At 42.7% G+C, this 21323-nt stretch overlaps 1 protein-coding gene across 1 annotated transcript; it reads left to right on the top strand.

Moving 5' to 3' along the window:
* Positions 1–2018: 2018 nt before the first annotated feature.
* Positions 2019–19331, top strand: MAB21L3 (mab-21 like 3). The gene is made up of 6 exons (XM_053969675.1): positions 2019–2101; positions 6374–6514; positions 11033–11324; positions 13666–13847; positions 14618–14812; positions 17602–19331. The coding sequence occupies exons 1-6, from the start codon at positions 2054–2056 to the stop codon at positions 17833–17835; spliced, it is 1092 nt and encodes a 363-aa protein (XP_053825650.1). The 5' UTR covers positions 2019–2053; the 3' UTR covers positions 17836–19331.
* Positions 19332–21323: the final 1992 nt, after the last annotated feature.

Below are 21323 nucleotides of genomic sequence, written 5' to 3' on the forward strand. Positions count from 1 at the left end.
TAACATTCCCTCTTCACACATGGCCATCTGCCTCTACTTTTCTGCTGCATTCTGTGCTATCTGCTCCTCATGTGACAAACACAAGTTCTTGTGAGGTCAACACTGTCTGCTGCTTCTGATACCACTCTAACCTGTATTTTGCTGGTGGTGTAAAGGTTTTTATCAATTGTAGTATTTACTGTCAGCCAAATAGTAGCATAATATGTGCTACTTATAAAATGGAAATAATAGATGGATTATAATAATAAGGATTATGAACATAAGGTATGCTATGATATAAAAGACAAATGACTAAAACCACTTAATCTCTCTGCCAGCACCATGTCTCTGGACAGCTGTCATGAGGAGAGACCTTACAGGTGCAAGAAAGAGAGACCCTTAATCTCTCCTTGCTTCATAATACACGTCTGAGGTTCTGAGTATTAAAGTAATGTATAGTGGTGTCAAGAGTGTTAAGGAAGTTGTTTGCTGTATGTGCAGCTGACTGTCTGAGGGAGCACAAGGGACTTAATGTTTTAGGGGCATGTTTTTAATGCTCTCTTGTATACTCTGCTTGGATATAATCCCATCCAACCAGCGCCTACAAGTTCTGTTCCAACTCCACTATTACTCCACTTGCCTTCTTTCAGACCCTGCCTTTTATCTGGCTTCCCTAGCAGAGCTCACATAAACTGCTGTCCCCTCAGAGGAAAGATAGCCAGTAAGTCTTGAACTGAGCAAAAACATGGTATGAGTCCCTAAACATTGGGGAATCAGGAAAATCTTTTTCAGTGCCCAACTCTAGTGGAAGCTGGTTTGGGAAGTAAATGCCTACACATCTTTGTGAAGGAATCCTCAAGTCAGCAAAAAGATATTGGCAGCTGTCTGTCAGAGAAAGGTTTGCTTTGTAGGTGCTGGGAAAGCAGATGTCCTGCAGGTATTTGTGCTCCAATCAATTACATAAATTAATGTACTTCGTATTTTACTTAATGAAGGACATAATGAAGGATAACTAGCAACAACAGTACCTCTCCTGAGGTAGCACCCAGTGCCCACCCATGTGCTGCCTTTTGCCAACTGTTGCAGAGGCAGTAAATTGGTCAAGGGATGTCAAAGTTCATTTTCTAGGGAGAAATAGTGATCTTACCCAAAAGTGGAGTGTGCCTTCCTTAATAAGGAATGCTTAGCAGCATGTGATCTCATGTCTATACTCTGTCACTCCCTTCCATGTGCTGATGTACCCTTCTTTCTAAAAGCAACCAAGCTTCACTGGATCAATGAGGCCTGATCAATTGTTTTTGCCTCTGAATCATCCATATGGGGTTGTTAGCTGAGCTGCTGGCAGAAAACGAGAGGCAGCTTTCTGTCTGTTTACTGTAAAGAAAGCGAAGCAAGCTGCAGGAGGGGACAGGCTGCACAATATTTACTGTCAATACAGCCAGAGAGAGAGGGGAGATATAAGGAGAGGGGAGAAGAGGGGAGCAGGGGTTGCAGACTGCAACCCCAGTGAATGATCTGAGTGTAAAAATACCCATATGTTTTCAGATGGAAAGAGAGTGGATTAGTCAACAAGGAATAACTGAGAGCATTTAAGAAAGGGTGTAGTGAAGGGCTAGTGAGGCAGGGGCGTACTAGTGGCATGCAGAGTAATAATGCTGTGCATGTCTGTACTGAAGCTGCACTGCAATCTGCAAAGCATTTCCAGATCTGCCCTGAGACAGAGCAGTTGCTTGGATTTTTTTGTGTGTGCCTGCATGCAAGATCCACCATTTAAAAGTAATAAGATGAATAATAACAATTGAATGTAAAGAATAATATTTGGAGCTAGTTTTCTGAATGAGCTGGAAGTCACTGTTGTAGCTCAGACCAGAAAAAGAAAATTATTAAAAATAGGCATGCTTCCTTGCTTCTCTCTTCTCTTACTCATCCACAGCACAGAGGTATTAGGTGAACTGAGCTTCACAGGGCAAGAAGGCTTTGAGCAGCTCTCTCTGAGTGTTCCTCTACTTCCAGAGGCAGGTGAACAAGTGAAGAGTGAATTCACACTTTAAAGAGCAGCGAAGACCATCTTGCCATGAAACCATTCACAGATGAAGATGTAGAAATCTACATCCAGAGCAAGGTAAGACTTTATCTGACCAGATTTTCTGTCTCCCACACTAGGTGTTGATTCTGAAGGGTGCCAAATTTGACAGTTAGTTGCTCGCCTGCTGTCTTCATTTCTGAGACAAGATTGGGTGAAGTTTCATGAGAACTGTATTTCTAATGAGATTTCTAGGTTTCTGTTGCAGAATCTTATCTGCCGGTAGCCTAATTTTTCAAGGTGCTTGTCCTCTTTTTCTAGGTATCCTGAATTTTTGTTCCTGATCTGGAATTCCAGATGTGAGACTAGCTGTAATTGACAGCATTTAAATCTAAGGAAATGTCCTTGCCTCTCTCCCTGTCTGGTGGTCTTGGCTTGACCGAAACAAGACCAACACCAGAATTTGCCTCTAAAAAAGATTCATGTAGGAACTGCAGAGACAGACCAATATTGTTAGAATTCAGTCATCAGTCTGTCACCTCAGCTTAGGATACTTTTCTATATACCATGATTAAAATAACATGTCTCATTAGCACATGCAGACTGGAATCTCATTTTCTATTTTATAAGCTATTCCAGTACTCAATTTTTCCCCCATTATGAAATGAAATAAAACAGAATAAAATCTTCTCTGATACAATACTGTTTAATAAAAGATCTAAGTGAGCCATAACATTTTTTAAAGCTGACATGTTTCATGGCAGTACTTAGCTAGATCCTGTTTTATGGTCTGCTTTCCTCAACAAAATGCAAGATACCAAAGTGACAAATAATTTTAAAATGAGAAAGTGTAAGACTTTATTTTCTGTAAAGGATCATGTATTCTAGTACAATGAAGGGGCTGGTAAGAAAGGTTTGTTTTCTCTGTGGAAATGTTTTGGTGGCAAGTAGGAAAGTTCTCCCAGAAATATACCTTCTTCAGGCATGCAGTGTTGTGCACAGGAAAATCATTCCATGAGAATCTGTTCAGTGAGCTATAACAGAGAATGCTTCTGTGAAGATTTAAAAAGCAGAGCTACAAAGGAGGGAACAGAGGGAAGCCGTGCACAGGAAAACGCTCATATGACAGCCATAAGTACAAGGAACAGAAGCAGACTGTAGTCAAGGGAGGCTCATAGTTGCCAATATTTTAGGTTATACTGGAAGTCTGTTTTCTAGCAGCCCTCCAGCTCTGATGGATTCTTAGTTTCTGCCTGCTCCTGAGTCTCTTGTCCAACTTCAGGCAGTTCAGCTTGTCAAATGCTGCCTGTTTTTGGAAATAGGTCAACCACCTGGTGCAATGAATCTCTATAATACCAGAGATGTCATCCTTAAGCAGCTCATCAATGGAAAAATTTGAATGCATAAGGTGTGGATGTGGCTGGGTAAATAAGAGAAAACCCAAATGTTCTTAACAGTTCCTAATAAATCCCAATCCTGCTTCCTTCCCCCTTAATAAAACTTTAATTGACCTTGTTATTCAGGTTTTGCGCATTTGTTTTAGCGCAATTCCCTGAGTTAAGACCTGGTAAGGGGAATGCCAGTGAGTCACAGAAGTGACTGTCCAGCAAAGACCATACAATGTCTCTTCTCCCATTGAGTCTGTGCTGGTACTAGAAGTATCTGAGATAAATGCCTTGGCTCTTCAGACTCACCTTTTGTTTTCTGATTTTTTACCCTCCCTTTTGTAGGAAGGTTATATTTTCCAACAGGATGATTAGGGAGCTAATTATAGTTAGCTAATTATAGTGAGCACCCTCTGTCAGTCCCTTGCCCATTGTTTTTTATCCCTGCTCCAGTGATGTGGAGTACACATTGAAAGAGGTGTTTAGTGGCACTCCCTCAACTGGTTTTTTGAGTGTATACTCTTATAAAGAATTAATGACAACTGCTGTAGCCTACCCAGTAGGTGATGAAGGCAGAATTAAATGAGGCCAGGCTGGGTTGAATGGATTCTCCCTGGATACTGGAAGTGGCAAAAAATGTTTCCAGCAGGTGTCCCTTAGAGAGAACAGAGCATGAGCAATGGATAGCAATGGATACAGAGGGCACTCTAGGTTTCTGTTTGAGCTAACCCACTGTGTATACTTTTTATACTTTTCAGTTTAAAAAAAGTCTTTTTTTTTTTTCTTTTTTTTTTTTTTTTTTTTTTTGTCTAAAAGCTCTTGGACATGGACAACTTTCTCTGCTACTCACCATTCACTTGCTGGAAAAACCATTAGGTATCTTGTCAGGCTTATTGGACTGTTCTAAGGAGTTGTTCTGGATGAAAAAAAATAAGGTGGAGAAAATAGATACAGTGTAGATACAGATGGAGAAGTGCCATAAATGAAAGCTGAGATGAGGAGGTGAAAATGAACATGGGCTAAAATCTTAAATCTTTCAGTGTTTTTTTGTTTTGGTTTTTTTTTTTTTTTTTTTAAGTACATGTAAGTAGCTAAAACTGCTCTTAGAGAAAAGGGTGAATTGGAATGAGGAGGAGGGTGAATTACTAGGGAAATTAAAGGGCATTATATAAACATAGGGGACTACATGGTGTTAAGATAGCAAAGAAACAGAATGTCAAGGGTGGATGAGAGCCCAGTCAAGGGAATATGGGCTGACGTATTTCCCACTTCCAAAAGCTAGTCAGGCTTAGTAAAAGTATTGTTAATTTTATTGTCTGAGGGAGGAAGGTACTCAAACTCTGCTCATTTTCAAGTTCAGTTTTAGTCAATTGCTGTTCATGGGTTAATGGATGTGAGGCTAGCACTAGTCCACTTTAGTCCATTGAATGGTCCTTTTTGTGAAGAAGTGAATCTATTTGTCCTCTTCCAGGCCCTGGGGACAAATTTCAACACACTTGTGTGTTTTTGGCTGATAGTAAAAGAGAATAGAGAGTTGTTTAGATGCTGAAGAAGATGCTGAGTAAACAGGACACAGGAATTTTAGAAAGCCATAGGCTGGTTTGGGTTGGAAGGCACCTTTAAAGATCATATAATGCAATTTCCCTGCCGTGGACTGTGACACTTTCCACTGGACTAGGGCTCAAAGCCCTGTCCAGCCTGGCCTTGAACACTTCCAGGGATGGGGCACCCACAGTTTCTCTGAGCAACCCGTGCCAGGGCTTCATCACCCTCACAGTACAGAATTTTTAACTTATGCTTTTGCTTCCTTTTGGTCTTTGATAATAACAATAGACTGTAGCAATTATGTTTGACTGTGGCAATTATGCTTTACCATTCACTTTAGCCAAGTGATGAACTCTGTTTCTGTTTTTTTTTTCTTGCCTGCAAACAATAAGGTTTAGTAGAATATGGTGAGGAAAAAGAAGAATCAAGGAGAAAGCAAAAGCTGCAACCAAATGAGATGAAGCATAGGATCCAAAAAAGAACAGTAAACAGTCTTAATATTTCACTCTCCATAAGTAATTCTGGTTGTTTAAGTAATGACAAATATGTTAATGAATTTCATTAACAGTAGCTGAATCTCCTCACTCTGGTAAATGTGTAAGGATATTTGGGAAATATTAAATGTCCTTTACTAACATCGTTCCTTCATGTTCCTCTTGTTGAATCTCCTTGTTCAGATTGTGACAGTCCCCCTGTGCTTCCTTCATTTTTAGTCATAAGTGAAGGTTCAGGTTCATCTTATATTTTTCTGAGTTGTCCACCCCTCACCTTAGTTCTCCCAAGACTCAGACATTTCACTGAAATAATTTTCAGTAATTCGTTATGCAACTACTTCTTGAATTGAAAAACTACCCTTTAAGCCACACAAACACCTAGTTCTCAATGGAGCCAGCTTTAGTAAGATGTTTTTACACTATCTAGGAGTAGAGTCTCATCTGTACTTCAGCCATAAAGACAGTGTGGATACTTTCAGTGTAAAAGGTAGGCATCTAAATGATGCCACATACATCTACCACCTGACTAATGGACAGATCTCTTAAGTCTTGATGTCCTGTCAGTTCTTGGAATGGAACATATTCTGACTTTGAGAATGGCTACCATATGCAGGGGAGTAACTGGTATTCTGCATCAAATGGATAAAGAATTGAGACTAGAATTAGTTGATAACAAATTTATCTGTGTAATGAACTCCTTTCCTTCCATCCAGTGGTGTTGGCATGGAAATATCAATTAATGCTCAATAGTCTTGAATATTGACCCTTTGGTGTTCTCAGCTCTGTCTCATGGTAAATTGGTTGCAATAGACAGGGGAACAGTTTTTATTCCCAGTGCAGCACGAGCACAAATGTTTCAGGATGCTTTAAGCTGATTTGTCTGCTTCGCACTGGAGACAAAGACTGCAATTACCTGTAACATGAAGTGTCTTTCCTGGAACTGACAGGTGGAACGGCGGCATTACCTGGTTTCCAAAGCAGTGGAGGAGGTGCAGAAAATCATCCAGCAGCTGACCGCAGAAATCAGCTACAAGGCTGTGCGATTCCAGGCTATCTCCAACTCTGGCATTCACAATGAGAACATTAAGGTATGAACAAGAGCTCTAATGCACTCTCTGGCAGCCTGTAGGCAACCAGGAAGTGATTTCTCCATTATGTAAGTATTTGTATGGGCAGGTACCTCACCCAAACACCACAGACCATGTGCTGACACTTCACTGTGGAGTTCTAGTGACTGGGTCATTGGCACTCACTCATGGACATTTCACAGCCAGAGGAGCATCGAAGAGAGATGGGTAAATCAGGCACAGCCTCTTCTTACAGCTGCTGTGTTTACAAACAGCATCTATTGCCAGAGCTGTCAATCCACAAACAGAAGCCAAAGCTCTTTGGGAGACAGAAAGAAAAACTTATGCAGCAGTAACGTAAGAAAAAATGCTCATGCCTTCATGAGCTATGACCCATATTTTTTACAGGTGGAAAAGCTGTCAACTCACTAAAAAAAAAAAGAAAGAAGAATTAAAAGTCCTTCTTCTGCTATGAACATTAGAAAGCTCCTTCTGAAAAATATGTTTTTTCTTTGTCATGAATTGGAATTTCTTTTTCATTGGGAAAAATATAATACTTATTAGTGGGAGAAGTGAAATGCCTCCCTGTTTTAGACCTTCAGACGTAAAAATAATAATGCCCTGTCCCAGCTGTGACAGAAGAAGGCTGCTTATTTCTTGTGACTCCATTACACAAAAGTAACTAGTAAAGGCACAAGAAACAAACACAGCAATGGCAACTTCAGATGAAAACAATTTTTTTCATCTGAACTAGTTGAAATACTAATGTCAGTCATTATACTGAACCACAGCCATTTACAGATCAAAACACAGCAAATACATAAAAGCACAAGGCAACTTTTGCAGCTCTCTGGGACTGAAAGGGACGAAGTCTTTGTATGAAGCTGCTGGAAGGGTATGGAGGTGGAGGCAAAATATAATCACCCAGTCTGAAATGTGGCCATTGCCCTGGGGACAAAGGCATGCAGATTCATAGTTTTTCTGGGATTTTGTGTATCCCAGAGCATGTGGTCTTGTCAGTAAGTATGGCCACAGTGACGTAAAACAGTGCCACATCCTGGTCCATGAGTTCCTTAGTGCCAGACTCTGCCAGCCACCTCTTGTGTGAAACAAGCCTGCTTGGCTAGTGAGGTCTGACAGGACCAGGGTCAGGGTAAAATTGTTGCTCCGGAAAGCAAAGCAGAACAAAACCACCAAGGCAATCCATTATGAGCAGTGACTTGGTGTTATAGTATGCAGATCTGAACAAATTCTGCTTGAAAGAAATCCTCAAAATCTATTTCCTTAAAAGTGGCAGATCTGTTGTTCATGTTTAACCCAGTGTTACAAATCTGTGGAAGTAACACTAGGAGGACTTGACTAACTATCCTGTAGGTGTGGGGCACCAAAGAATGGGTTGATGAGAAATTACTTTGGTTTGGGCTGTCTACTTCCAAAGATTGAAAACTTTAATACTATTACTGACATACTTTAACATAGAGGAGACTTGTGTCCAGGGAAAGTCAATGTATTCATTATTCCGTGTTCAATTTCGCAACATATTTTTTTCTGTCAGTTAAATCTACAGGATTTTTCAGAACTTTCAGCTTCTAGCTAAAAGGAATCAATTAACATGGTGAAAGATCTAGATTTGTTGAGAAGCCTCAAGCTCCCTTCTAAATATGAAGGACTGAGTGGAGAATAGTTAAGAAAAGTTTTTAGGTATTCAGTGTTTTCCTGTGACCCACGTAACAAAAAAGTTATGCTTTAATGAAAACCTGAATTAAAATTCATATGAACAAAACAGATTATTTAATTTTTAGAAGTTCTAACTGTTTGTTTTTGTTGTGGCCTACCATTTTTGGAACTGTCAACTGTGCAGGGCTGATGAAAACGCTGGGGAGGCTTTAGTAAAGTTATAATGAAGAGGTCCAGACTAGTCGCTGGTACTGCACTACCCAGTGGCATTGCCAACTGTTTAATCAAGGTGGGGGAAATGGGGGAATTTTCCTTTAACAAACTCCAAGCATCCAGGGAAGCTTGCAGCTTTGCTCTGTGAATGAATGACCTTTGCTGTGAATGAATGATGCTTTCTCTCTGTTCTGTGTACTTGTCTTCCTTTCTGCTTCTCTCAGGATCAGCCAGCTTTACTGGCCAAGTGGTCAGCTATACTTCGGAGGAAGCGCCCATTCCACCCATCCATCCAGGTACAAAGCCTTCCTGGTGCCTGACAATCCCTGTGCTTACTTCCTCCTCACACACCCTCTTCTCCAGAAAATTTCACCCACCAAACGGGTCCTTCCATGACTGTTTTGTCCTCTGCACAAAAGACTTGCTTTTTTTTTCCCTCAAAGCATAATTATTTTCTTTCTAACCTAATGTTTCTGTCTCTCTGGAACAGCCTGGCCAGGTTCACAAGAATGAGGTTATATATCATTTGCCCAGCATACTCTAGACAGGATTTTAACACAGCAGAACTGGCCACAAGTTACACACCCAGAAATGGAGACTCTTGCTCGAGCCTGTGACTTTCTGGGGCCTGTGGCCTGCACACAGCATGTGAGACCATCGTGTGACAGAGCATAGGTATGGGACTGGGATTTGTTCAGGCCAAGAAGATACCAACTGCCCAGCTTTACAGTGCTAATCCCAGCCTTGTGCATTCTGTTGTTTTCTGGTAAGCCCCAGGTGGAGGGGCCTTGTGACTTGCATTTGTAGGCACTCACATAACATGTGCAGCTCTTCCCTTTGCAATCTGTTGGGTGCTAGTGCATACAAGACAGCATTTTGGTATGGGGGAAATGGTTGTTTACCTGAAAATGTGGCTGAGGCAGTGAGCCACAGCCACAGTAACTGCATGACAGCCATTGTATTTTTTCCTTATGGAGCCTACTACTCTGTTTCTGAGCTGCCCTACCAAACCTGACGTGTGCAGGTCAGCTTGATCTGCAGTGTCATCCTTTCAGCATCCTCCTTCCTTTATGGTTTATATTTGACAAAAGACCAGCATCCTGGTGTTTTCTTTGCTATTTCTGTGCTTCTGGCTGGCCATCTTTTGTTTTCCAAATCTCTTGCCAGGGAGCAGAGAGGACCAGCTGCTCCCTGTGAGAGAGAGAGAGAGGCAGGAGGTGAGCATAGCAATACAGCCTCTGCCCTATGGTCCCTGATTGAGACAGATGCAAGGAGGGCAGCTGGGTCAGCCAAGAGTCTGGATCATCAGGGAAATCTGCTGATAAGTCATGTCTGAGGTCAAGCTGCTTCCCCACACACTGGAGCCCAGGGCTAACCTGAAATGGGGGTCCCAGACCCATGGGCAGAAGACCCAGAAAGGCTGCTTAGGGACAAAAAAAACCTGTTAGTGCCCTCAGGGCCCTGGCACCTCTGTGGTAATACTTTAAATCAGCTGAGCTGAGGAAGGCTACCAGAGTGTTTTGGATTATTACAGGAGAGTGACAAGCGTGTTTCGTTCGCCATGGGTGTAACCACCTTGCAGCAGTGGCTGTCACTTCACATCCTGCTCATGCAGCAGCTTCACCTTATTTATGCCACTGTAAGTTAGGCTTGGTAGCGAGTGGACTTGAAAAGTTCCTAATCCAACATGGTAAAAATCTGAAGGACTTTGAACACCCCTTCTGGAACCACAACTGCCAGATGCTTCCAAAGTAGCACTTGGACATGTTTGGCTATGCCCTGGGCCAGACAGATGATGTTTTGTGAGTCACCTCATTCTTTCCTTGCAAATACTGGTTTTTATTGGAAAATGGTTGTTCCTCAAGTGAGGCAAATGAACTGGCTTGCAAACAAGCCTGTTTTAAGGCTTCCTTGTCCATTGGTTGCTGCCTCCATCCTTACGCTGTTTCTGTCATGCTTATCAGGAGATGCAGTTCCATACATTACAGCTGGCCAAGACCTGGACTTATTTCTGGGAGTGACACTGCTCTGTAAGCTCAAGCATGTCACTTGCCTTATGTCTCTGTCCCTTTAAAGGCCAGTCAAACAGAAACACTTGAAACACTCGTAAAATGAATGGGCCATAGCCTTATTTTCCTAATGTCTGTAGTGAACTTTGAAAGAGATCAGAAAGGTGAACTTTTTGCCATAGTTCTTACTAGCATTGGACTCTGGGCTTATCTCAAGTAACAATTCTGAGATAATAACTACCACTATTTGGGTTTCCCTTGGCTGGCTCTCAAAACATATTTTCTCATGCCTTCCTGCTTCTTGGAAGCTGCTGGTTATTACATCTCATGCAATTGCAGACTAGAAATAACAAGAAAAGGGGGAAAGCATGGCAGGTGTGGTGGCAAATCAGACAGTGAGCTCTTATCTTCTAAGAGCTTCACATCAGATGCCTTCTAAGACAATTTCCTTTTAGTCTGCATACCTCCAAGATAATGCTTAGACAGGTCCTGGCTGTGTTCAGTCAGTCCCATCATACCATGGTTTGTCCTTCTTTTCAAAGCCCCCAGTTTTACCTAGTACTTCCTCAACCCTGTTTTCCTGACTTTAGCTCATGGATCTGCCCTTGTCTCCTCTCTCAATCTCTCTGAACTCTCCTAGGTCTTAGCACCCAGCCAATTCCTCATCACAGTTCCTCTGCGTGGCCTGACCGGTTACAGGGAATGCCAGGTACGGCACTGGCGCTATTACACCGTGAATGGAGCCAAGCTCCTCTCCTCCGTGCGGGACCCTGAGGAATTGCATCAGTGGCTGGAGGTGGAGCAGTTCTCAAAAAGCCTTCAGCAGTGGCATGAAGAGGATGTGAACATCGAAGGTGATCTGGTTCCAGCCAAAGTCCTTATCGTCTTCCGGGAGCTGGTGGAGAAGTCGATTGTATCCTGTAACCTCTCCAGTGAGTTTGGTGGGGACAGATGTGAGGGAACCCATCACACATACAGAGTGTTTGGATTGCATGGTCAGAAGCTGAGCAAAACTCTCCAAAACCAGGAAGCCTTCAAGTGATTGCAGTGACGTACACAGACCTGCATTGAAGATAGAATTCAGTAGTTTTGGGGCTCTTTGTACCCAAGATGTTTCTCCTTTCTTAGGAATTTGGGTAGGGTCTCCAGCAACATCACCCTTGCAGTTCAACTAAGAGGCAGCCCAGATTTTTAGAACATTTAGGAGTTAGTTTGGGAAAAAAAATCTTCACTACAGCACCTGCAATATATTTAAATTATTAAGGAAGGTAGTATAGGAAAATTGGGTACTGGAAAGATGTGTACATCTGAGAAGAACATGTTTGAAGATATTTATAGGGTAGACAATGCTCTGGGGAAACCTTAGCTGTCCACAGCTTTCCAGCATGTGATGGTGGGAACTAAGTAGAAGTACTTCTACTGAAGCAAAATATGTTGGACAAGAGCTCTTTTCCCCAGTGTCCAGGCTACTCCTGTGGTGCCTCTTCCCATAGCATGTTTCCAGAATGACTTCACTCATCAGTAGCCTAATGAGTCTTCTATATTTCAGAGCAATAGAAGCTATTTCCACTCATCTGATTGCACTCTGATTTGTAGTCACAGTGAAAAAAAATGTTAATGTCAAGCTCTTCTAGATAATGGCATTTTTTTCAGGAAATACTTGTTATCATAGGAATGGAAAGGTGGATAGGAATGAAATTTCAACATTGAGGCTCACAAGAAAGACCAGCTGGAACAGGCTTGCTTCTGAGGCTTTACTTATGTGAAAGTTTTTGTGTTGGGCAGCAGTCAGTATCAAGTTCTTGAGTGAAAGTTGAGTGTTGCAGGAAAGGTATTTGCAAGGACCCCAGAGAGTGGTGTGTAGGTTGATGATTCTGATGCCTTTTTTGTAAGGTCCGCTGGGAGGAGATGAGCTAAGATGAAGTCAGGAGAAGCAATTACCATTTTTGTTTGTTTCTGTGAAGAATGGACTTCCTTCATCCCACAGTACGGCTAAAGTTACAGAAAAACTTCACTGATTTCTTTGCTTCCCAGTTTTTTAATTACTTCAGCACCAGCAAAATCAGTTTTTGAGATGTCTCACTTTTCAGTAGTGGAAAAATAGGTATAAGCATTGCAATGCTTTTGGAAACACTATGAACATATTTACATGCTGACGCAGTGGTTGCTCTAACACTTTTCAGCTGCTAGGGATCCTTGTTGGGAGCTTGGGAACAGAACAGTTCCTGTTTAGATGCCAGGCTTGGCTCAGCAGGGAAATAGCACATAGATTTTCTGAGGTTAATAAAGTGCTGGTTGGGATGGACTCTACTTTTTGCAAGGTAATTCACCCCATGAATTGCTCCTTAGCACATGCCAGTCAAAATGAGGTTGGGATAACACATCGCTCTTTAAACTGCTTATGTTCGTCTGCTCAGCCTTTCACTTCAGTGGGTTAGAGGATGAACACGCAATTGGCTCAGATGGCAGAGCTGAAGGGACAATGATCCTGCCAGAGTGACCAGGACATAAACTTCTTCCATGAACTCAACTGGACCAACAGGAAACATCCCACAAAGTCCATTAGTTGCAGCTTGCTTTCCTTTTTGTACTCTTAGATCATGCTGTTCCTGGAGATGAGCCACTCTTCTTTAACACTGAGGAAACGTCTTTCCTCCAAATCACCTTAGAACTAATCCTTCTTAACACTCAGCACTTGCAGTGATGTAGCAGTTAGGCTTTTCTGTGTGACTGCTGTGTACAACAGACCATAAATTCTGGTATTGTCTTCTGTGCAAGTGCATCTCCAGAAGCAAATTTTACAGATACCCCACAAAACATTCTGAATGTCTGGCAGTAGTAAGTGTGATCTGGAATGGATCTGATCTCAGGTTCTCTGAAGGAAGAAAAACATCTTTAGATAGGAAGTGTTCATCTGGTCCTCTCAATCTGCAGTGATCTCCTTGTAGTGTATCATTAGAAATGTTAGGTTGCACCACTTGTCTAGCTTTATTTTTAAGAACCTGATCCTAGGGTTTAAGAGTACCCACAAAGGAAAAAAGAAAAAGCATGATAATTGAGTGTAAAGTTAAGAACATTATTCTTTCATCTTCCCGTTCTCCTTCCCCAGGATAGACTTATATAGATTTAGGCTTTTCTTATAGTCTTCATGTGTTACTGAGGAGAAAGTGTTAAGACGGAACAATAGAGCTCCAAGTCCTAGACAGCCTCTTGCTTGGCTTGTGGAAAAGGACCTTTTTATCAGTATTTTCTTCTCCTGTTGTCCTTTCACAGGTAAAGTGACAGTGCTGGAGAGCTTCAGCTCAGTGGTCCGGGTGGCTGTGGAGACATCAGAATCCCAGGTTGAGGTGGAGCTGGTACCTGCTGTGGAGATTCCAACGTGCTGGCCCGAGAAAGCCCGGTGGCCTCGTTGCCTTAAGCGTTGGCCTTCTCAGGAAAAAGTGCAATGCATCAAGGTAAACAGTGTAAAAAACACCCTTGACTCTGGGATGGAATTTACCTCTCAGGTGTCTGACAGTGTTTTCCCAAAGGAAGAACTGCATGGTGATGGCAGTAGGGTTAGAAGATGTATTCTCTAAAGAGAGAAGCAATGTTTCAAAATATTCTGTTGGAGTTTATTTGGATTTTGTTTCCCCCCCCTTACAGTGGTGAATTCTATAGAAAAAAATCTGAGTTAACTTTTTATTGTGTGAGTCTCTAGCAAACAATTCTGCCTGCATCACACAGCTCTGATGTGCACCATTCTTGCTCTGCCTCATGTACTTCAGCAAATGGGCTGGTGTCTTGCCCTCCAGCTCAATCCCATCTTTCCCTACAACACTCATGGCTGGATTATGGCACTCCAGCTCAGTCCCAGCTGCCAAGTTCCTGCAGGTCCCATTCCACCTTCCAGTCCTGCTCCCCTCTTATGCACAACCTCCTGCTCCACAGCAAAGTGCCTGCAGAGCTGTACCTCTGCTTTAGTGGCACTGCTGGTACTGTGCCTGATAGCTTTAGAACAGGATCTCCCTGGAGTAACTCATACCAGCACACAAGGAAACAATGCAAAATGCGTGTTTATTCAACTAAGAATTAAGATGGGAGCGCGCCTCATGTTTGCTGCCTCTGCTAACCCTGTTTAGAATAGGCTTTGAGAGATGTCACACGTGCTTTTGTAACCTCTGTCTGCATTGCTGGGAGAAGTTTGCCTCTGATCTGCTGCCACACTTCCCCTGTCGTTCCACAGTCGCTGGGTTTCGACCTCCTAGCCCGCTCTAATTACCACTGGCAGCTGTGCTTCTCCCGTGCTGAGCACATCCTCATGGAGGGACTTGATGAAGATGGTGGTTGTCGCATGAAGTGCTTCAGGGTCATGAGGCAGATGAAGGAAGATGTCTGGTGTGCTGGGAATAAGCCTGTCATCACAGCTTATCACCTTCAGGTAGGCATCACCCTGATACCTACATACAGTCACGGGATCTGTTGCAGTTGCTTCCATCCAGTAATGTCAGAATGTTGTGGTGTAAGTCAGTGTAGCATCTGTGTAACTTCTAAGGTAACTGTCAAAACTGCTCTACCTTTTCATTGCTTTATGGTGGCAAGGAGTTCACTAAATATGTGTTCCAAACTTCAATAAGAAACTAAGGCTTGTAGGAACATTATGATTGCAGCAACATAAATAGAGTCGAGGCCCCTGCTCTGTTTTGACTTCACGTTGTACTGTTGTCTGTAATTGCACACTTACTTCCTGCTTCTTGATTATCCCAGCCATCTATATCCATGTCTCTCTGGTGGAAGATGGTGCTTTTTTTCTTTGTGGATATGCACCAAACAAAACTGTCTTAGGTGAGCATTATTAATGAATTAGGTGAAAACTACAGTTCTGGTGGTGTTTCACTTGGGCTAAGAAGGGAAGAAAGAGTTAAAGAGGTGGTGGCACCCTCCCTGCACCTATTTCGGGGTTCAAGATGGCTTCAAGCAAGATTTGTGAAAAAGAGAGAGAAGACTCTGCTATGACTGTGTCCCCACATCTGACAGCTGCAGACACGAATGGGCCACAGGCAGCATAATTTGTTAGATTATAGATTAAAAATCCTGTTTCCTGGGACTTCTTCCTCCTGGAGTTGCCAGGGAGAGGCTGTACTTTTCCCACCTTGAAGCCTCAAGCCATTAGGTTCCTACAGTAGTTACTGATCTTTTGGTGTCCAAAACCAGATGCAATGCTAAGAATCCTCCTAAAGAAAAAGCTGGTGACCATCACATGCTGTTACAGTCATGGCACTACTCTAAGTCAAGATGGAGTAAAAAAATAATTGATGAGGCTGATTAGAGCTTAGCTGGATGCAAAACTCCTCAGTGCCTCTAAGAACTACCTGGTGGGAAAACTGTCATATATAAGACAAAATGGAAAACCATTTAACCATTAGGAACAATGTTTTTCCCTGGCTGAAGGAGCAAATGTGCAGGAAGTGCTGTTGCATGGACTCTTGATCAAAGTAGGAAACTATTTAGAAGCTCTTCAGTTCTTTACTGTAACTATAGTTCCGGCTTTTACAGCAAGAGAGGATGGTTTACCAGACAGAAAGAATTTTTCAAAATTACTCACATTAAAAAGAAAAACAGGAAAAAAATAAAAATGAGAGAAACAGTCCGTGGTTAAACCAGCAGTTGAGCAGAGGCTTAGTGTTAAGTTTCTTCACATTCTCATGTTTCCCCTGCTTCTTCACAAATTCTCAGGTTGCCCCTGTCAGAGGTATCCAACAATTAGGATTAAAAAAGATCCTCTATGACAGAGGAAATCTGCATACCAGGAGCTCTGAAAGCCAGAGCGGACCATGTAACTGCCCTTCTTTTGCTTTCCTGCTTAGGAATGAAGTTTGAGATCTGGAATTTCAAAAAGATCTAGGTATATTCTGAAAGCCAACTCTATGCTGTTGGTAGAGAGCTGCCAGTTAGGGACATAAATGCTGGGGAAAAATCACTTGTTTGTCCTCCTGACTGAAAAAGCAGCACTGTTTTCCTTGCCTCCAGAAGCTTCATTGCAACTGCTGCCTGCTGAAGTAGTTTTAATGTGTCAGAAGGTAACTACTCTGCAAGTCTTCAAGGAGCAGCTCTCAGAGAGTTATAGCTTGAATTCCTCACTATGTCTTTGTTCCCTGGTGGCATTCAAGAAAAGGCTTTGTGGTTATTGCAGCTGTAAACAAAAAAAAAATTCACATTTGAAAAACTGTTTGAGAAGAAATTTGTCAGCAGTACAACTATAGATGAAATTCTACCTTTGTAGAAACAGACAAGTTGAAGGCTGTGGTTCTGCCACCTCTCAAAATGTCCGTGAGTCTCTTTTTGGGTAGCTGAATTTGCAAAATAAAATTGGGATTCAGAGGACAGTTAAGGAACTTAGCAGAATTATTGAACACCGAATAGGTGATTTTGTACTTTAAAATGTTATTTCAGGCTGACCAAGGCAGTTAGTATGGCTTTTTTGGTACAGTAAGTCCAAGTTCCTTGAGAAAATTCTTCTCAGTCATGGGAAAATCTGAGAAAATGCAACATAGGCAGTGTAAAAATAATACTATAAGAGCAACAATCATATGCATTTTGTTATTTTAACTATGTATTTCTCAAATGTTAAATTGCATAAAATAATTTTGGAGGAATAGAACATAAGACATGAAGTTAAGTATCACATGTCAGAAAAAAAACCAGCATTTGAGCAGAAAGCAAGCCTTGCACCTGCAATAGCTTCTTGGAATCTCAGTCTGTTTAGGATGCAAATCTTCGTGTATCTTCAGCACAAATACAGCTGAAGCTAACAAATAATTATGTTGATCTCATTATGCTCTGTCCCTCCTTGCATCTACTGGCTTCTACCCTTGCATAATAGGCCGTCTTCTACAGCTTAAAATGCCTGGCATTTCTGCAGAGCCTCCTGCTGGAGGATGGCAAATAGGCCAAGATTATTTTAGTGAGATCATTTTCCTTGGGCTCCTGGCTCAGTCAGTGGAGAGTGGCTCCTCTGGGGAGAGATCCTAACCAGGCACCTCAAAGCTGCTCTTCCTGGTCAGTTGGGATCCCTCCATTGCAGAAACGTTAACACAGGGAGGTAGCAGCGTGAGTCTCTGTGATTTCCAAGGCTGTCAGCCATTTACCAGCACTAAAAGTGCCTTAGTAAGCTGTGTGAGCCCTCGACAGAACCTCTAACACATCTTCTCTCCCATCTGCTTCTTGCAGACAGTGCTATTCTGGACGTGTGAAAAATACCCACGCACCAAGGATTGGCGCTGCTTCCCTGAAGCCTTTCTGAGGCTGGTACAGAAGCTGCACAAGTGTGTAAGCCAGCATTTCCTCAAGCATTACTTTCTCAAGAACACCAATCTGCTCAAATATGCCAACACCAGTGACCTTGACCTGGTGGCCAGCAAGCTGGCACTCTTCTTGGAGAACCCTGTTTTCTGCCTGGACTAAGGCAGGCACAGGTCTTGCCCCTAGCCCGAGTAGATCCCCCAGCTCCTCTCCCCACCTGTGGTTGCTCCCCATGTCCTTCCAGTAGATGTTGCAGCTGGCTTTGTGAGACAGTTGGCACATGCAGCGCTAAAGAGAAGTGTCGAGCTGGCAGCGGTGGGCGGTGAAAACTGATGGGAGGTATCACTTGATGCCCAGCTGATCTAATTTGCTTTCATCAATGACAGCCTGCTTGGAAGCTACAGCCAGTGAAACCCAACTTTGTGTGTCAGTCAGAGCAGGCAACTGCCTTGTTCCGTGTCTCCAGTCTTGTGGCACCTAAGCTGAAAGCCAGCACAAAGGAGTCTCGCTCTGCTGCCTCTGTAACCTAGCACATGTATTGTTGCTGCAGTCGCCTTTCTCACAAGGACAGCGGGTTTAATTACCTGCTTACCTCACAGGCCAGCTCTGCAGAGGGGCAGAGGAACATTCCTATCCTCCAGTAGGAATCCAGTAGGAATTTAACCATGCTGCTAGTGTTGAAGAGCTCAATGGAATCAAGAAGAGGAACAGTGGGTTTTGCCTCTTCATTTTTCTCTCCTTCACTTATATTTTTCTTCCAATTGCTTCAAATATGTCTTTTTCATGTTTGCCTTTGCCAGTTGTGTTAGTGCCATATAATCAGGGGGCTTTGGCAGAGCAGATTTCACTCCCATTCCCAGCTCTACCCAGCAGGCTGGACAAGGTGCAGGTCTTTCCCTATTTGTTAACACCCACCTATTTTTGGGTGCAGTGCAGAAGGACTCTTTTTTACAAAGGCTCTTAGCTCCAAGACCCCCAGTGCTTTTAATTTTGTGGATGTTTCAAAAGAAAATGGATTTTAGTATTTCAAAAGAACAGAGCTTTAGAATTAATATAAAGAATGCTGGGTTTAATGTTATTAAATTGCTGAAACTAAACCAATATAGGGGGGATTTTGGGTTTGGTTTGGTGGGGTTTTTTTTGTCACATCTGTGCAGAAAAGTAAACAAGTCCTTTGCCAAGGGGGCTGGCCGAGGTGGGATTTGCATCCCACACTGCAGGAAGCTGCACAAGGCACATCCGCGGCGCGGCGTCTCCCCGTCGTGGCAAACTGCAGTACAGGCACGCAGTGCAGCCTCTGCTTCTGGAGCAGGCTGTCTTCTACAGTTTCTTGAGCAGAGTAGATGTGGGTCAGGAAGGATCCCAGCTGTGTGGTCCTCGTCTGGTCATGGTCCTGTGTCTCCTGCATCAGATCTCACCATGTATAGACCTGATCCCACCATGTAAACGGGCACCCACTTTGCTCCGATCCTCGGAATACCCTCCAAGTCGCCTTTCCACATGGGTAGCTGCGTTGTGTGGAACTGTTCCAAACAGTTAACTTCTCTTGCTAAACCTTTGTTCTCCAGGCTCCCTAAATGGAACACAAGTGTCAGTTTCATGATGATGCCTCCTGTTCAAGTGTGGCTTTTCTGTTTCCTGTAAGCTGAGCTGTTTCATTAAAGCTCAAGGAAATGCCAGTCTGCCAGCCAGTCAGACAGCTGTGGCAATGAAGTAATGTCTCCTGTTTCATCTTGATTTTGTCTTGTGGTTGAAGGGCTGGCTTCTGAAGTTAGAGGAGCGCAAAAGCAATTCAAACTGTTTGAGGATAGTGCAAAACATTCAGAGCTGTTAATCCCAAATTTAATATATTTTACTGCTCTGATGTATGGTTCTTGTGGGATTTAGTTGTGACTGTTGAAGAATTTATCTCCCTTTATAGCTGGGTGAAAAAAATGCTTCAGTGGTGATACCTTAACTTGGATGCAGCTGTGTATCAGTCCTCAGCTGCTGGGCTTCACAGCCCACTGTGAAGCAAAACCATGGGCATGCACCGTGTGCTGCGCAGCCGTGACATGGAATGTTGCACTGCTCTGCGAGAGTGGCAGCCTCTTACAGCCAGGAATGACTCAGCAAAGCTAGGAAATAAGCACACAATAATGGACCCCTGCTTTGAGCCAAGTTTGATCAATTTTTGCTGTTTTCTTCTTGTTTACACAAGGAAATGCATCAGCTAGCATATGCTGCTGCAGAAAGTATCCATGTCACCACTGAAACATGGAAGGTACATTACTACTGACCAAAAAGACACAGGAACAGTCCTGCAGCTTTTTCTCCAGAACAGAAAGATGTGACTCAGCTCACCCCTAGCAAAGGGAAAAGTCTTTGAGGAAAGGACTAAAGTGTTCATAGAAGCAGTTGAATACAATAATTAATTCCTTTCAGAGACATCTTTGAGGTACTGTCTTACATCATCTCGTGCAGGTCTGCTTGGGTGTGGGGGGTTTTGTTGTGAGGCATTTTTTTGTGGTTGTGGGAGAGTTGTACAGGAGGTCTCTTATTAAAAAAACGAAACTTGCCAAATGTACTTATCATATTTCTTACCACAGTAAACTTTCTGCAAATAGCTTTTCACTTATACACCAAGCCTGACTGCAAAATCACAGCCTCATCCCAAGATTTTCCTCCAAAAAGAGATACCACACTGTGTTTTTGCTACAGAATAAGTTTTATGTTTCATATTTATAATTTTTCTTTTTAAAAAGTGAGCATCTGGACAAATACTGACTTTCTTGAAGTAAGTTTAATCAAAAGTTCTTTGTTCAGAACATCTGGAGGGAATGTGATGACCATTTTCTCTCCCTCTCTTTTTCATTGCTTTCATGAGTATTTGCTGCATTCTGAGCCCTCTCCACAGTCAGCATTGCTCCGTCTGTTAGAAATTTCAATTGAATGTGTTGCTCTGACATATAAAACTCTACAAAACTCATGATGTTTTGTCTTTTTACACAACCTGCCTTCTAGTCACTAGAGGGCAATGTTTCTCTGAAGCACAAACACCGATCCAGGATCTTGCTCTTAAAATCAGCATCTTGTTATTATCATTGAGCTGAGACAAATGAGCTTGATTGATTTAATGCTGAATTCTGTTGCCAAAAAGGAGAGAAGAGACCATGGGGGAGCTTTCTAGTAAATAGCCAGACTTGGGTAAAAAGTCTCTAAATTCTGGAAGCCACTCTAAGAGCCAGAATATGGATTTATTGTTTCTGATGGTCTTGCAGTAATTCCCAACAGCCTTCAATTGGGAAATCACCAACAAGCAAAGTGCAGGCAGGGTTCTGGGAAGGAGGGAACTTGCAAGAATAGCCACTGCCCTGCTCCATTAGGGTCCTGCCCTCTTTCCATGGGGCTAGGCCATGACTCTCATGTGTCCCTACCCCTTAGGCTCCTCCGCCTCCCTCTTGTTTTCTCCCTCCTCCAGAAAAAAAAAAAAAAAAATTCTCAGAACGCGTTTTCTGATGCCACCCCTTTGGCTCTGGTGGGAATGGTTATTTTTCAGTGCACATCAACTCCCTTTTAGTTCATGGGACCCAGGTGTACACAGAGGCCATTACAGACCATCTATTCATCATCACTTACACTCCATCTTTAGTTTGAAATAGTGCCCAGCA

This window comes from Vidua macroura, chromosome 2 (genome assembly GCF_024509145.1).
Source record: "Vidua macroura isolate BioBank_ID:100142 chromosome 2, ASM2450914v1, whole genome shotgun sequence".
NCBI classification, from domain to species: domain Eukaryota; kingdom Metazoa; phylum Chordata; class Aves; order Passeriformes; family Viduidae; genus Vidua; species Vidua macroura.